General features: G+C 40.1%; 1 protein-coding gene across 1 annotated transcript in view; it reads right to left on the minus strand.

The window, feature by feature from the left end:
* Nucleotides 1–17,064, minus strand: part of AGBL4 (AGBL carboxypeptidase 4) — a 1,519,087-nt gene that overhangs the window by 719,937 nt on the left and 782,086 nt on the right. Inside the window, exon 5 of the mRNA XM_063427788.1 lies at nt 10,042–10,258. Coding sequence (XP_063283858.1) covers nt 10,042–10,258 — 217 coding nt within the window. The remainder of the gene's footprint in view (nt 1–10,041; nt 10,259–17,064) is intronic.

Genomic DNA, 17,064 nt, shown 5'->3' on the forward strand with positions numbered 1-17,064 from the left:
TCAATTCATTTTTACAGACATATTATGAATGGGAATATTAATACCCCGATCACTCCAGTGTTTATTTAAACAGATTGCCCTTTGCAGTTACATTTATGTAATTTAACCCTCCTTCTTTAAACGTGTTTGAGCAGAGCCCTCTGTATTTCATACTCCTGTTAGTCTTGTTTAATTTATTTCTGTGCCTCCTCCACTCATTGCACCGTGCTATGAATTATTCTAATGATATATACTTAATAATATAATGGGTGTTCAGGAGAACACATCACTGTTGTTCACATGCCGTCTCATTGTCCTTGCCCTTCACAGAAATTCCTGGAAACAATCAATGAGTATGTTAATGGGCTCTAAAAAATAAAAACAGTTAAAAGATTTCTCCTATGCTGGATATAACGGAATTCCACTCCCTCTGCTGCTGCTTGACAAAGCTAATTTCACGTACAAACTACTGGGCAGGAAGTTGAAATACACATGTGCCAAGACCACAAAGAAAGAGTTATGATGCATGTTTGCAAGGGTGTGCATCATTCTCGTAAATTTATATTCCCATCAGATATCAACTTGGCGCTTCATTGCTGTGCCTAATCTGACTGGTAATGGTCCTTAAATGGATCATTGAACTGAAGTGCTAACAACTGAAAGCCAAAGAGTAATGTTGCATCTTTGCATACAGTAACTCTTTCACTTATGTGTTGTCAAAGGCTTCCAACTGTTGGAAGCATTAGAATTCTGGGAATCCAACAGAAGTGGAGAACCAAGGTTCCGTCCTCCTTGTTTAAAGCATAAATATTTATTATTGGGCAGTTTTGTTTGTGAAATCTTGGCGTTGCTGGCTGAAGTCGGTTTCTTTTTTTTTTTTTGCATCAAATTAAAATAATTTTCCATAACAGCCAATTTAACCAAATGTTAGCTAGTCCCAGCAATCTTTCGTATAAAATACATTGGAATAATGCAATGATTGCTGAATGGAGAAAATAAAAGTTCCTGGCAATACCTTTTACAAACTGAAAAGAATTAAACAAGATGAATAGTAATGCTGATAACAATAAAATAAAAATCAATTAGTATTTTTTTTATATTATTGCACAGATATCAACAAAATTAGGCATAGGAGCAGAAATGTCTTGCTAATAAACGAAATAAAGTGAAATAAATACTTGCAAAGTACAAACTTCATAATACATTTAGATGTAAGCAGTTGCATCGGTAAAGTCGATATGTGTGATTTAGCGGTTAATGTCAGCCCTACTTCCCCAGCCACCTATCACCAGGTAGGTCCTCTACATATGTCACCACTGCTCCCTAAATGCCTTCCTGGCCTATTTAGTAGATGTGTGCACAGCGAAAGGTTCAGTTTGGCTAAACGATTTCAGCCGAAAATAGAAAATTTTTTAGGACTTCCGAATATTGGCCTTTCGACCCCATGGAATTTCGGTACCAAAACCAGGCAAACAAACCAAAAGGGAGTGAACCTGGGCCAATCAGTGTACTGTAAAATATATAATCTGCATTTTCCAGACATTTGGTTCACAGATCAAGTGACAAAATGTAGCCAATAGAGGGAAAAACAGGAGGACCAGGAAAAACATCTATATATATATTATATATTACATTTATAATATATAAATATTTAGATTACGCCTCCTCCTGATCTTCCCTCTGTTGCTCACTTCTCACTTGATCTGCAAATTAAATCAACAGTTAGTGACTGTCTGCTTGCCATCAATCCTCTTTTTTTTCCCATCAATGATCTCTTTTTTCAGCGCCACAGGTGGAATCCAGATTCATATATCAAAATAAACATGCTCTATGTTGGGTGTTTCGGCAGGTTTGTGACTTGAGTTCGGCTCAGAGTACGTGAATTTGACCTATCACCTAATCAACCAAATTCTGGCAAATTGCAATTCGGACCGAAAAAAATCTCTGAGATGCTCCACTTCCCAACCCAGTCCTCAAGTACCCCTTAACGGTCCAGGATTTGGGGATTACCCTGTTGTGCCTTAGGCTTTTAGAAGGGAAAAAAAACACTTTAGACACATCAGGGTATTCCCTAAATCCTGAACTGTTAGGGGGTACTTGAGGACTGGATTGGGAACCCCTGATCTAGTGGATCTTATCTTATCCCTATATCTCTTTTTTTCTGGTCGATTACCTAGCATGTCCTGCCTTTTCAATCTGATGCTTGAAGTTTAATTTTCTGCCCGGGCCTGTTTTTACTGTTTTTGATTCCAGTTTCTATCTCTTCCTGTTCCCGACTTTGTGTATTCCTGTCACCCTATTCATACCACTACCATACAATAAATGGTGGATCTGCTAGTCATTAGTCAGGTCCTGGAAGTCACTGCCAATCTACGCGCTTACATGAAGATAAGTATTAAGGAGAAGCCTCTAGCTCAGAGGTAGGCAACATTCAGCACTTGAGATATTGTGGACGACATTTCCCCTAATTACTACATTATGGAAGACATAGCCCACATCTGGTGTGCCGAAGGTTGCCAACCCCTGCGTCAAGCCTATCTTTTAATTCACTCTCTCTATATATGGTTGGATCAATCATTGCTAGTCTCCTGCATTAATTAATACTACCATGCTGTTACATATGCTGTATTGTATTAACTACATTTGATAAGATTATGTATCTGTTGCAGTTTTTAATAGTTTTTAAATCATGTGTTTCTATATTTGTCTATGACTACATATTTCACCGATATACCTACAGTATATCCATTTTTCAGTTTCCTTTCTTCAAAGTTGTCTACAACTCACCCGTTTGTTTTGTTTTGATTTTTTGTAGAGACAGCATACTGCCACCTCTATTGTGTGTAGGTGGGGTATGCTTATCCTTATTAATCTTCTTCTTCTCTATACCTTCCGCTATATAACGATACCCACCTATCTACAGTAATAACTAATTGAAGACCATCACCCCAATCACAGTGCAATGTATCTACTATACTAAATGTTTATGGTAGACAGTATAAGGTCAAAATAACCTCTCGATATACATACTGATTAAATAGCAAATAGTGCACATTTAGCCTACATGGTCATTGAAGATGTCTGTTAATACAAGACACAAAGTTTAGCCGGGGAACCATAATGAAATGCTTTGTAGAGCTAGTTGATTTCCCTTGGGAACTGACATCAAGGAAAAACCTCCATCAGTTTAATCGAAGCTTTTCAAAAGGTAGAGCAGATCACTGATAATCAAAGATTTTTTTCCCCCCTCATCTGAAAGGCTCTTGTAATTATATTGCAGTTTTATTGAAAACAATCCCTTTAATGTTTGATGCTACAAAGGAAATGCACAGAGAATAGCATTTGCTCTGTAGTGAGAGAAGCAGCTAAAAAGTATGATGTTCGAGGCTCATTGGCGTAGGTGTTGGAGGAACAGTGCTCCCTGGGTAGCTGAGAGTTTGAATGATTCAGGCTACGATGACAGACCTCTTCTGCACCAGAGACTGGGCAACTTAATAGCTCAAAGCTGAAAGCTGATGCAGAACATTCATGGAAGGAAAAGCTGTCAATCATTAATTGTCATAAAGCAAATGGTGGGGTTTTAAGAAGAGCTAGACAATTCTTAGATGTGCATCCCTAATGGCTCTTATGAGGACAAGATATTTCATCTGCTCAAGATGTTCATTAGCAATCAAAAAAGGAAAGTGTTACTCATCCCTGAAAGATGACTAGCAGGTCAAGTCATATTGTCAAGGCCAACTTCAATGCTGATGGGACTTTTTCATTTCCGCTGTGGAGCAATCTTGCTGTATCACAGACTGGAAGCTATTTAGAACAGTCTGTTTAATACAAAAGAGTCTCCAAGCTCTGTTCAGATATAAATATTTTTCAGCCTTTGTTAGTCAGATCAATACATTATTCTCTCCTTTTGCATCTATATCGAATATAAAAATCAAGACAGTTCTCGTCCAGGAAGTTCTCCTTTTAGTCAACTCATGTACTGTGAGCAAGACTGTCATCAGGGCGTGATGGTTGTAATGGTCCTGGACTACTCAGATGACAGTCTCCCACTGATTTTGTAATCAATTCCCATCTGTGGCAAAAACAAAGTCTCTGACAGCTTTGGTACTCAGAGTCCATCCAGGGGGCTATTGGGCCCCTCCCCCTGTCCTGGAGGCCTGGACTACTCTGGGTGAATCTGATCCGCTGTATATCTTACTAGTTCCCGACAGTCAGAGCGTAGCAACCACTGCATCCACTATACACACACCTTGTGGATCCACTATACAAACACTCTACATCCACTATACACAGACTGCATCGACTAAACACAAACACAGATTGCATCCACTACAAACACACTCTGCACCCACTACACACACTGTATCCACGACATACACTGTATCTACTACACACAGTCTGCATCAACTACACACACACTCTGCATCAACTATAAACACTCTGCAACCATTACACACACTGCATCCACTACACACTTCACACTACACACACCTTGCATCCACAACCTACACTGCATCCACTACACACTACACACACCCACACACACTCACACACACTGCATCCACAACATTCCACTGCATGCACTACACACTATACACACACACACACACACACACTCTGCATCAACTATAAATAGACACTAGTGATGCCGCAAACACAAAATTTTCGGGCGAACCGGGCGAACCGCCATTGACTTCAATGGGCAGGCGAATTTTAAAACCCCAGGGACTCTTTCTGGCCACAATAGTGATGGAAAAGTTCTTTCAAGGGGACTAACACCTGGACTGTGGCATGCCGGAGGGGGATCAATGGCAAAACTCCCATGGAAAATTACACAGTTGATGCAGAGTCTGGTTTTAATCCATAAAGGGCATAAATCACCTAACATTCCTAAATCACAATGGATATGGATTGACACCTGACATATGACATATTGACACCTTGACATATGGATTGACACCTGTCCTCAGAGCCCCTGATACACACTGACACAGAGCAGAATAAGGACTGTTCCCCCTACATAGGGTCACTTGGCAGATATGGATTGACACCTATCCTAAGGATCCCTGATACACACTGACACAGAGCAGAATAGGGACTGTTCCCCCTGCATAGGGTCACTTGGCAGATATGGATTGACACCTGTCCTCAGAGACCCTGATACACACTGACACAGAGCAGAATAGGGACTGTTCCCCCTACATAGGGTCACTTGGCAGATATGGATTGACACCTGTCCTCAGAGACCATGATACACACTGACACAGAGCAGAATAGAGACTGTTCCCCCTACATGGAGTCACTTGGCAGATATGGATTGACACCTGTCCTCAGAGACCATGATACACACTGACACAGAGCAGAATAGAGACTGTTCCCCCTACATAGGGTCACTTGGCAGATATGGATTGACACCTGTCCTCAGAGCCCCTGATACACACTGACACAGAGCAGAATAGTGACAGTTCCCCCTACATAGGGTCACTTGGCAGATATGGATTGACACCTGTCCTCAGAGACCCTGATACACACTGACACAGAGCAGAATAGGGAATATTCACTAAATGCCAAACATTGTTATACAGGGGAATATTTAGTAAATAAGGATAAGGGGGGCTACTGTCCTCCCCCCCGGTCCCCACCCCTGTGCGGTGGGTGGGGACCGGGGGGGGGACACAGTAGGTGGGGGCCCCCACCCACCGTGAGCGGTGGGTGGGGGCCATAAAAATAATGAGGGGGGGGGGACCTACTGTATGATGCTGTAAAAAAAAAAAAAAAGCAGACTGATGTTCTAGCCCTAAAAATGGCATTTTGGAGTGCTGTCCTTACAGCAGAGATCAGATGAGTCATTCAGGACTGTAGTGGACACTGAATACCCTAGCCTAGCTATCAATTTCCCTATCTAATGAGCAGCAGCTACACTTTCCCTCCTCTATCTAAGAATGCAGCTTCAGAATGAATCTAAAATGGATGCTGTACAGGCGGTGGGAGGGTCTGGAAGCGAGGGTCTGCTGCTAATTTGCTGGAATGTGTCTGCTGACCGTGAGGCACAGGGTCAAAGTTTACTCAATGATGACGAATAGGGGGCGGATCGAACCGCGCATGTGTTCGCCCGCCGTGGCGAATGCGAACACGCTATGTTCGCCAGGAACTATTCGCCAGCGAACAGTTCGGTACATCACTAATAGACACTACACACACACACTGCATCTTTGTAGATGGACTCAGGATGGTACCTGTAGGCGGACTCGAGTGTGGGCCATGGGAGTTGTGTAAGGGTCCTCAAAGCTTCTAATGACAGCCATAACTCTGAGGTTATTTGGACTCTTTACTTCATTCATATATATGTTATTGATTTAGAGGTTATTGAAATAGGTTGAATTCCATATAAAATTTCATTGTAATGTAGTAGTGCACATGCAGTCACAACATCATAAAACTAGCTGAGACTGCAAATCTGTAAGACGAAATTAAGAAGGTTTTTTTTTTTTTTTTAATAAAGCACTTTCAAAGCTTTTCTTTCGCCAGTGCATAATGGGTGCTTATTTTTCCTGACAAAAGGTAGTTTGTATTTAAAAGAAAAATATCTGCAACGAGATCTGTTGGTGGCCTCCAAGGAGTGAAGATGAGTTACACAGACGGATGAATGAACAATGGTGTGGAGAGTTCACTAGAGGTCAGTAGAAGTCACTCTAACCTCTACAAGATTTACATCTCCCATCTTTCCACAGTAGTTTATGATCACATGTTCACATGGCCATTTTTCCCATGAGAACATATAAATTTCAACACATAGGCATCTAAACAAATGTAATTTATTTTGCATAGTATGCCTTTTATATCCATGCATGTGAAATAAATCAAAGATAAAAAAAATATAAACATATATTTCAAAGGACAACTGTTACCTCAAAACAATTTTATTCCTTTCATCAAGTTTTAAAAGAAAATAGATTTTTTTTTTAAATTAAGTATATTTAAAAAGAATATGAAAAACACATACCTTCCTTTAGTATATGACAGGATCCATCAGCCATATATATGCACCTTGGGTCGGAGAGTGTTTGAACACCGACAGTTAGTCTCTATGGTCTTGCCTTGTTCTATGCAGGAAGTGAAGTAGATAAAACCATAGAGACTAACTGTCGTCTTCAAACACTGTCCGACCAAAAGTGCATTTAATAAACAAAAATCTATTTCCTTTCATAACTTGATGAAAGGATTGTGAAATTAAAAAATAGCTGCGAGGTGACAGTTGTACTTTAGACAGCATGACCCACCACTACTGAGATAGTCTCATTGGTTGACAGTTTCTTGTAATGTATGTGGGTAAAACCATTTGTTCCCCTCATTCTTGTTAATATGCCTGTGCGTGTTCTGCATGCTTTGTCTATGCTTTTAACATTTTGACAGTGCCTGTCACCACACAATCAGACGAGCAGACACATAGAGAGTGTGATATAATTACCTTTTATCATTTTAAATATATTTAGTCTAGTCGCAAAATGCTCAGGGATTTTACAGAGTATGTTATTGTAAAACTATCTAGCTCGAATTGCAAGCGTTACATTCTTAGTATGATCACTAGATCATTGTGCAACATCACATTGTGTGCCTCATCCTAAATGTAACAATAGAAAAATGATACATACCCACCATTCCTTCTCTTTAGTGATATGACATGGGGAAAAGACATGTGTGTGTCAAACTCCTATGTTCCTGGCTGGGAACTGAAGCCTCATTAGTTTTATTTCATCTAAAACTATATTATGTCAATTTATTTCCAACACATTTCAGTTGCACTGAGCTGTAGAACCTGTAGATGATTTATTAATATTTTTTCCATGCTGACGATACCACACAAGCCCACGGTGTGAAAAGGTTTAAAATCTGAAAGGCTGGGGAGCTAAGATTCCTTTCATTGTATTAGTACACTTTTTGCTAACCCATAGCGTGTCACCCAACATTGTGATATATGGGAACGGGATTGATGGGACTGCCCTTGGGGGCATTGTCAGTGACACAACTTGCATCATTGGTGATGTCCATAGTGGGAGGACCCATCTAGAATGGGTGGGCTGGTTACTCAATGAGCGTGTCACCTTGGAGTCAAGCACGCCAGGCTGATTTGCAGTCTGACAAAAGAAGACCAAGCCAAGCTCTCTCTGCTTGGTCCTGTGTCCCATCGGGACAGTAGGACAGGACTCTAAAATTGTGATTGTCTGCCATAATATTGACTGTTAGGAGGCCTTCTGTCGTTGACATTTTTGTACTTAAAAGCGGTGTTATCTGGCTTGTTTGAGTGATCCTTGAAAGCATGAATATTATTTGAGCTTCGCACCTCACTGTGCTCTCCTGAAGTTATCAGGACTAAATTATAATTCTGGTAACATACTGTCTTGTTCCAGTTTCATGATATCGTGAGTTGTCACTACTCCTCCTGAGCAGAATATTTTCTAATTTTTTGCTTTCCAAAATTTTCTTAAAGAACCACTATAGTGCCATGAAAACAAACCAGTTTTTCTGGCACTAAAGTGTTAATAGGTCCCCCCCACCCTCATGACTCCCCTCCCGCCAGGCTCTAGGGTAAGGAAGGGGTTAAAGGCTTACCTTTCTCCAGCGCTGGGCTCCCTCGGCGCTGGGAACTCTCCTCCCTCTTCCGACGAATGCGCATGCGCGGCAAGAGTCGTGCATGCATTCAATCAGTTTATAAGAAAGCATTTCTCAATGCTTTCCTATAGACGCAAGCGTCTTCTCATTGTGGAAATCACAGTGAGACAGCCACTAGAGGCTGGATTAACCCTAGTGTAAACATAGCAGTTTCTCTGAAACTGCTATGTTTACAGCTGCAGGGTTAACCCTAGATGGACCTGGCACCCAGACCACTTAATTGAGCTGAAATGGTCTGGGCGCCTATAGTGTTCTTTTAACCATGGCCTCATTCTGTATGGTTGAGGTCTGATGCTATGTTTTCGTGGCCTGATGCTGTGCATCTGTAACCAGAGGCCTGTTCAATGGCACAAACTGGTTTCATTCAAAGGACCTGTGGCCTGTTTATTTCCAGTAGATAACACTGCAATAAGTCACGTGACCAGCATGTACTCAGAGATCAGTTTCATATAACAGAAAAATACATCACATAACTACTATATATATACAGCTACAGCAATGCATAGCAGACTAAGCAATATATAAACAGGTGAAGGAGAAATGTTTAGCATTTACTATCTAATAACGCTCGGTGTGAATACCATTCATATCTAATGCCTGCACACATCCTCTCAATCAGACAGAAAGAATTTATTGATGGCTGAGAATTGACGATCCAGCACTGAAGTCCTGCACCACTAACCTTGTCTCATATTAATTACTATACAATGGTAGGTGTTCAGATGGAATGTGACGGATCTAAAAAATTGCTTTAACAGTGCGCAACCAGATTATTCACACCCAGGACATCTCCTATTTATATGCTGGGCTAATATCAGTACAGTCTGATGCCCTTTACCACCTTGTTAAAAAACATAATGTTTTTGCTGGTTCCCTAGGATATAACAATTTTTATTGTGAATGCATGATACAGGAATATGGCACGAGTGACATTAACAGCTTAAAAGCAGTCTTGATAGTTGGAAGATATAATATTTAATCTGAAAGTTACTGGATTATTCACTAAAGTGAGAATTCAATGTGGATTTCAAATATAAGACCAGAATAGCTGATTTGGAGATTATATTTTTTCAGTTCGGCAATTTTAATCTTAAATTCAAAATTCATTTTGAATCCACCTTGATTTCTCACAGATAACTACACCATCTCCTTACATTTTCTCAGCAATGCTTGCAAAGTGTTTAACTAGGGAGAGTAAAAATATTTTTTATATTTTTCAAGTCAAACGTTTTCCAACTACTAGCTCAACTACTTGGACCTGACCTTTGAAAATTCCTTTTCAATAATCCACATCTCTCAGTTTAACCAATAACATGGACATCTTGTGGTCTTGAAGTAAATATTATCCAACCTTTCAATGTTTAAGTCATAAAGGAATACTGTAAAACTCACCACACTGAGGGCAAGCAGTTCTCGCTGGACATAGTCGAGACCTCTTCGATCCAAGTTCTCCAGGTAATGTTGCAGGCGAGTATACGTATATGGGTAACAATAAGCAAACTGATACACATCATTGTCTCTGTCAAAGCAGAAGGCAAATGACATGACATAGTTCTTACGATGATCTGGACAGCGGTAGTAATAAACATTTTTGGATGGGAGCCGTTGCCTGTGAACAGAAAAAAACATTAATGACTACATCATTTCGGATCTGTTAAGACAAACCAGGGGTGATAGATAACATTTAGTTACAATAACAATTATTCATTCTTTATAGATTTATTTATTCTAGAGTGGGCATCCCGGCACTGGAGCATCTTGGGAAGTATACGATTAACCATTAGATCATAACCAAATTTCATCCAAATTCGGCAGTATAGAGGGATCCGAATTTCAAAATTGACGGATTCAAATTGACTAATTTTAGATCAATTTGTTTTGATAAGGAAAGCAAATTAAATAATTATTTTCTAAACAAATGCAAGAGCAAACTTAAAGGGACTCTCCAGTGCCAGGAGAACAATCTGTTTTCCTGGCACTGTAGGTCCCCTCTCCCTCCCACCTCCCATCCCCCAGTTGCTGATGGGGTGAAAACCCCTTCAGTCACTTACCAGAGGCAGCGACATGTCCCACGTCGCTGCTTCTTCCTCCGTCGCCGCTCCTCCCCTTCATTACGTCAGCCGGCGGGGGAGACTGATACCGCCCGCCAGCTGGGGAGACCTAATGCTCATGCGCATTAGACCCAATGCTTTTCAATGCTTTCTTATGGAGATTTTAGCGACGCTGGAGGTCCTCACACAGCGTCAGGATGTCCAGCAACGCTATAGCACAGAAACCTGTGCTATGGACCAGGAAGTGCCCTAGGGGAGGACTTAACCCTGCAAGGTATTTATTGCAGTTTATGAAAACTGCAATAATTACAGTTGCAGGATTAAGGGTAGTGGGAGTTGGCACCCACACCACTCCAATGGGCAGAAGTGGTCTGGGTGCCTGGAGTGTGCCTTTAAGAAAATGTCATAATTGTGATCATTCAGCTCTTTAGTAGATAGCACCCAAATTTGGGATCCTTTAATATGGCAATCATCCGTAAGGATAGCAGATTAAGGGGTTATATTCTAAAAAGCTGTACGATCAAAATTAAGAAAACACCTTCTCAGCAGTTTAGCAGAAAATGCCCTAAATTGGTACTTTAGCTTTGTGGTTGCCAACTTTATTAATTTTCTGTATGGAAAAATGGGCACCGGAATTTAAGAAAAAAAAAAAAAATCTTTTTTATCCAAATAAATATTTTTTTAAATTTTGGATGAATTTGAAAATTAACATGAAAATTGACATGAAACAAATCATATGTTTTTCCCTGTGATCATCTCTATAAGCCATCACTGCCTTACTTGATAAAATAAAAAAATATAAATATAATTAAATGAATGCAGCATAGACGGAAACTAGAGCAGGAACACACATGAAACTGGACAGGCACTAGAGGGACCTCTTGGCTATTAGGTAACTCTTGGTCACCTAACTGACGTTGGACATCCTCACGCTGTGCATGGAGACATCCATCGTTGCCCAAAACCCTGTATGGAAACATTGAATAATGTAATGCGCATGTGCATTAGGTCTCCCCCACCGACTGATGACCGCAGTGAGATGGGAGACCTGAGCCAGCATTGGAGCTTGACCCGGGTAAGTAACATAAGGTTTTTTAACCCCTTCTGCACAATTGGGGGTGAGGGAGAAGTTTGTTAACAAAATAGAGTTATGCTGCAGCTGCTCATTGTCCTAGTAGCTGTTTGTGTCCTGCGGTTTCCCACAAAAACACAGCCAGGTCAGGTTGGTAAATGTAGCCACACACAGAACTGATCAAAGTAACTGAAGGTGTGTTTCTCATTTCTCATCCCCTAGACTCACTTTTCTCCAAACAGAAAGTTGCAGACGTGACTAGCACCTGCGTATTTTATTTTTTGACAATTTAGGCAGTACGCTGTATTTTTTCCACACTGGAGACTTGGAGACAGATATATTATTAAAAAAAAAACTATGATTCTTGTAAGTGCGGATGCATTATTTAATGTGCCTTTTAAACAATATATCATTAATTTTAATTAATTTCAGGGGACTCTTTCCAATTATCTGATTTAAAACTATCATGCTGAAAGTGATTTTAAAAGCTTAATACATTTTAATGATGGCACCAGAATATATTTATTTAGAATTTTATTAAATCAATATAGTTTTATCATTACATATTTCTGTCTCAGCTGAGCCACGTTACTCTCGAAGTCAGTCGGTTGTTATCAAGCAAGTATTTCAGCGAGGGCAAATCTCATCTCAGCAGGCCTTATGAAACATTATTTACCATGATCAGCAGGGAAACCTTGTGACACACATCAACAGTGTTGACTTTAAGATATATTGTGATTTTTACGATATATTATGACTATTACTAATCTCAGGCTAATATAGCGGCTTTTCCACTAATTGCTGGATTCCAATTAGTGAATGACTGAAAACTACATTTTAAAGTTTTACCAACTATTGCTGATTTGAAAAAGATCTGTAACTCATTTACAGTTCAAGAGGGCTATTTTTGCCTAAATTCTAATAAAGCCTAAAGAAAACCCCAAATAAACCCTAGAGTCTTATACAGGCCTCTTTTGGGACATTAGGGAACCGTACCCAACACGAATAGCGCTAACATGTTCAGGGCACTAGGAGCCTGCAGAGGGTACAGAAACAGTGCTCCCTGCAGTGGCTGACCTGCCAGTAATTCAGGTGAACTTACCCCCTTTCTGGGAAGGTCTGCCCCTTATGGCCAGTACCAGTGACACAAACACATTACTGGCCCACCACCTTTACCTCTCTTCCATCGGCATCCTGCTTCTCATGATACCAGAGCTGGTAGGTATTGTTATGTTATTTAATACAGCGAAATTTACAAACAGAGCAAAATTGAGTGCCAAAGAATAGAGAAAACAACAGCCCGAATATCCTTCCCTTTGATGGGTCCCCGCTCAGATCTCAAGCTTGTGTTCAAGCTCGCTCATCTTGTGCCATTACAAAGAGAACCTGGGCCCCTTTAATATCAGACTGATTCCACCCAAAAGAGCAGGCCAGATGCAAAATGCTGGCGGTTCTCTCTACACAAGGGATACAGCAACCCCAGACGATCGTTTCGACCTTGTTAGGCCTCGTCAGTGAGGTATGGCTGATACCTCACTGGATTACCCTTTAAACTTGCGGAGAGCAAAAAAGATACAAGAAATACTGAGATAGGAAACAGCACATGTAGAAACCCTTCAGTGGGTCCCCATTCAGATCTGAAAATATCTAATAAAAACTAAACTTTAAAGACTTTGTCAGCATAGTCTGAAACAGAACGTTGTGTAAACCGACTCATAAATTATACATTTATTTAATTGCACATTAACTGTAAAGCTAACATTCCTTTTTAATGCATTAAACATTTTTAAACATGTATTTAATTCTGAATATTCTGATATTATGCATTTTTCCAGGTGTTAGATTTACCTTGTGCGTCATCAGATATGACCAAAATCCAATCACTGAACTCTTCTACACCGGGAAAGGGTCACAAATGACATCACGTATTGCTCAACAATTATATGTAAATCATGGTAAGAGCATCAGGGATGCTGTTTTGTCTTAATATAAAGTACAAAAAATGCTCATGAAAATGAAGAAAAGCTGCCAAACTCAATTTACGATACAATCTCATTATATATTACCAGTTAATGTACGTGGAAAAACAACTGGTTATGTACAATGGGACAAAAATGTTTCTACATATTATACACAATCCACCAAGAATAACGCCGCGCAGAGCCCAAGCAAATGCCGATGGACATCGGCACTAACCTCAGGTAAGTATCAGAAGGGGTTTTTAACCCATTCTGTACTGCGGTTTGGGGCCACCAGATAGAGGGAATTATAGAAAGCTATAGTGTAAGGAAAACAACTTTGTTTTCCTGGCATTATAGTTTTCCTTTAAGTGAGAAGTGAATAGAGGGGAAAAAACGGAAAAGGAGTACAATTTTTTATTTTATTTATACCCTGAACAAAATTATAAATGCAACACTTTTGTTTTCACCCCCATTTTTCATGAGCTGAACTCAAAGATATAAGACTTTTTAGAGTGGCCTTTTATTGTGGCCAGCCTAAGACACACCTGTGCAATAATCATGCTGTCTAATCAGCATCTTGATATGCCATAACTGTGAGGTGGATGGATTATCTCGGCAAAGGAGAAGTGCTCACTAACACAGATTTGGACAGATTTGTGAACAATATTTGAGAGAAATAGGAGTTTAGCTCATGAAAAATGGGGGCAAAACCAAAAGTGTTGCATTTATAATTTTGTTCAGTGTATATTTATATTTTATACCTGTGGCGAAACCGACCTCGCCACGTGTCCTTGGAGGGGGCTGCTTGCCCGCCTCTTGCCTTTGGACTATGGCCCTGGGAGATTGGGCCCTTTTACAAAACGTATTCGGCCCTAACATAGTGCATGTCACTCATTCTGGCCCTTTAAACACAGTGGGGCCATTTGGTACTTGCCCTGTGTGAGCAGTGATACCCCCAGATAGCTATGCCATGGAGCCTATTCATATAATGAAAGACTGTGGGAAAGACTTTGGCTCCATGGCAATTAAACTGTATTTGTGTGGTCTACGTGCCATTCACCTAATAATGTGCACGCAGACCTGAGCTATCTGGGGATATGTTACATGTCTGTGTTTAATGTATAAAAAGTAACTTTATATATTTTAAAACATAATGCTGTATTTAGGTCCCCACATGTGTAATGGAGTTTTGTCTTTGACCTGGGAGATAATTGGATTACTTCTCCAATTATCTCCAGGGCAGAAGGGAGGAAGCCAGGGTGCATTGTGGGAATGTTTTACTTTTCCTGTTTGAGGCAGATTAAAATACTACCAGCCAGGGGGAACAAAAGATACTTTTACTAACTTTTGAACCCCTGGTCTGATTCATGCCATTTTTTAATATGTTGTTCCCCTGAATGGATTGATTGTGGATATATATTTTTATGTGAATGTGATGTATTGTTTTAAAGTTACAGAGTATGTGTGGAAACTGTATTTTTACTGTATGTAATAATTATGTTAATTGCTTATCTGAGGGGAGGGTATGTGTGGGTTGTACTGTTGCTTGATTGGTTGTTTTATGCCTCCCCCTGGGTGTGTCCTGTATGTGCACAACTGTAATAAAAACCAGGCTGGGTGTTCCAGACCTGAGATTCTGCTTGACCCTCAAACCGATGTGTCGTCTCATTTTTGGGGGAATTGGATTGTATGCTGACTGCCAGGAGTGTAAGCGGATTGTATGCTTTTCCTGTTCAGCTATTCCAGGGTTCGTGTGTTTCCAGTTCGGGAGTTGGAAGATTTGTACAGTTTGCAGTCCGGGAGATTGGTGCTTGCAGTAGCTGCTGGTCTATGGAAAAGGGGATTATCGCCTAAACTGGGTTTTATTCTCTTGTAAGTGAAACGGTCCGTTATAATACCATTGTATTATTATATAATTTTGTTTACTGCTCCTCTGTTTCCTGGTATAGGTTATTTTTTCTTACTTGATCTGTGAATTAAATGGTGGAACAAAAGTGCTGCTTTAAGAATGGTCCCTACCAAGATTTTGCCAGTTCTTGATGATTTTTTTATTTTTTTTATTTCAATCATCTTGTAAGAAATCAACCTACATCCAATAATCAACCTAAATCTGGATTACAATGATGCACACCTGGATTTTGTGAGATTAGTGATCCATATGTGAGATTAGTGATCCGTATCTGGATTATGTTAAAGGATCACTATAGTGTCAGGAAAACAAACTTGTTTTCCTGGCACAATATAATCCTTAGCTCCCCCCACCCTCAGGGTGCCCCTCCCGCTGGGCTGAAAGGGTTAAAACCCCTTCAGCCACTTACCTTAATCTAGCGCCGGGCTCCCTCGGAGCTGGTGACCTCTCCTCCCCCGCTGACGTCAACTCCAGAGTGGAGCGGAATGCGCATGCGCGGCACGAGCCAAGCACGCATTCAAACAGTCAATAGGAAAGCATTTCTCAAAGCATTCCTATGGACGTTCTGCACGCTGAATGCGATTTTCGCATCCAGTGTCGCAGAAACGCCTCTAGCGGCTGTCAGGAAGACAGCCACTAGAGGCTGGATTAACCCTGCAATGTAAACACAGCAGCTTCTCTCAAACTGCTATGTCTACATCTGAAGGGTTAAAACCAGGGGGACCTGGCACCCAGACCACTTCATTGAGCTGAAGTGGTCTGGCTGACTATAGTGTCCCTTTAAGACAATGACTCATATCTGGTTTATGTGAAGACAATGTTCCCTATCTGGATTGTGTGAGGACAATGATCTATATCTGGATTATGTGAGATTAGTGATACATATCTGGATTATGTGAGGATAATTACCTAGATTGTGTAAGATTAACAATCCTTGTCTGGTTTGTAAGGCTAGTGCTCATTATCTATTTTATGTCATAATAGAGTAGAATATTGATCCTTATCTGGGATATCTGAGAGAGTGTATTCATATCTGGATTATTTAGTATAAAATTGGCTTTCAACCAATCACCTACTCTACAAACTGCATAAATAGCATTGCATATATTAGTATATAAATCCATAGGATTAAACGGTGGCTGTAGTGGCTGTAAACTGACTGTAGTGATTGTAGTGTAAAAAGTAGTTGTGGCTAAAATTATTTTAATTTACAAGATCTTTTACTGAAGCCTATTGTCATGTAAATTTAAAGTTTGCCAGTTCTTGTATAAACTGAATAAGAACGAGGGGCAATTAACCGTTAGCCTGCATTTTATCTTTCAGATTGCTAAAATAAATTTTATGTTTTTTTTTAATTTAATTTATTTCTTTTAAAGCAATTCCTATGAATAACTTTTTAGAATTTCCAGATTTCCTGGTTGC

This window comes from Pelobates fuscus, chromosome 7 (assembly GCF_036172605.1).
Source record: "Pelobates fuscus isolate aPelFus1 chromosome 7, aPelFus1.pri, whole genome shotgun sequence".
NCBI classification, from domain to species: domain Eukaryota; kingdom Metazoa; phylum Chordata; class Amphibia; order Anura; family Pelobatidae; genus Pelobates; species Pelobates fuscus.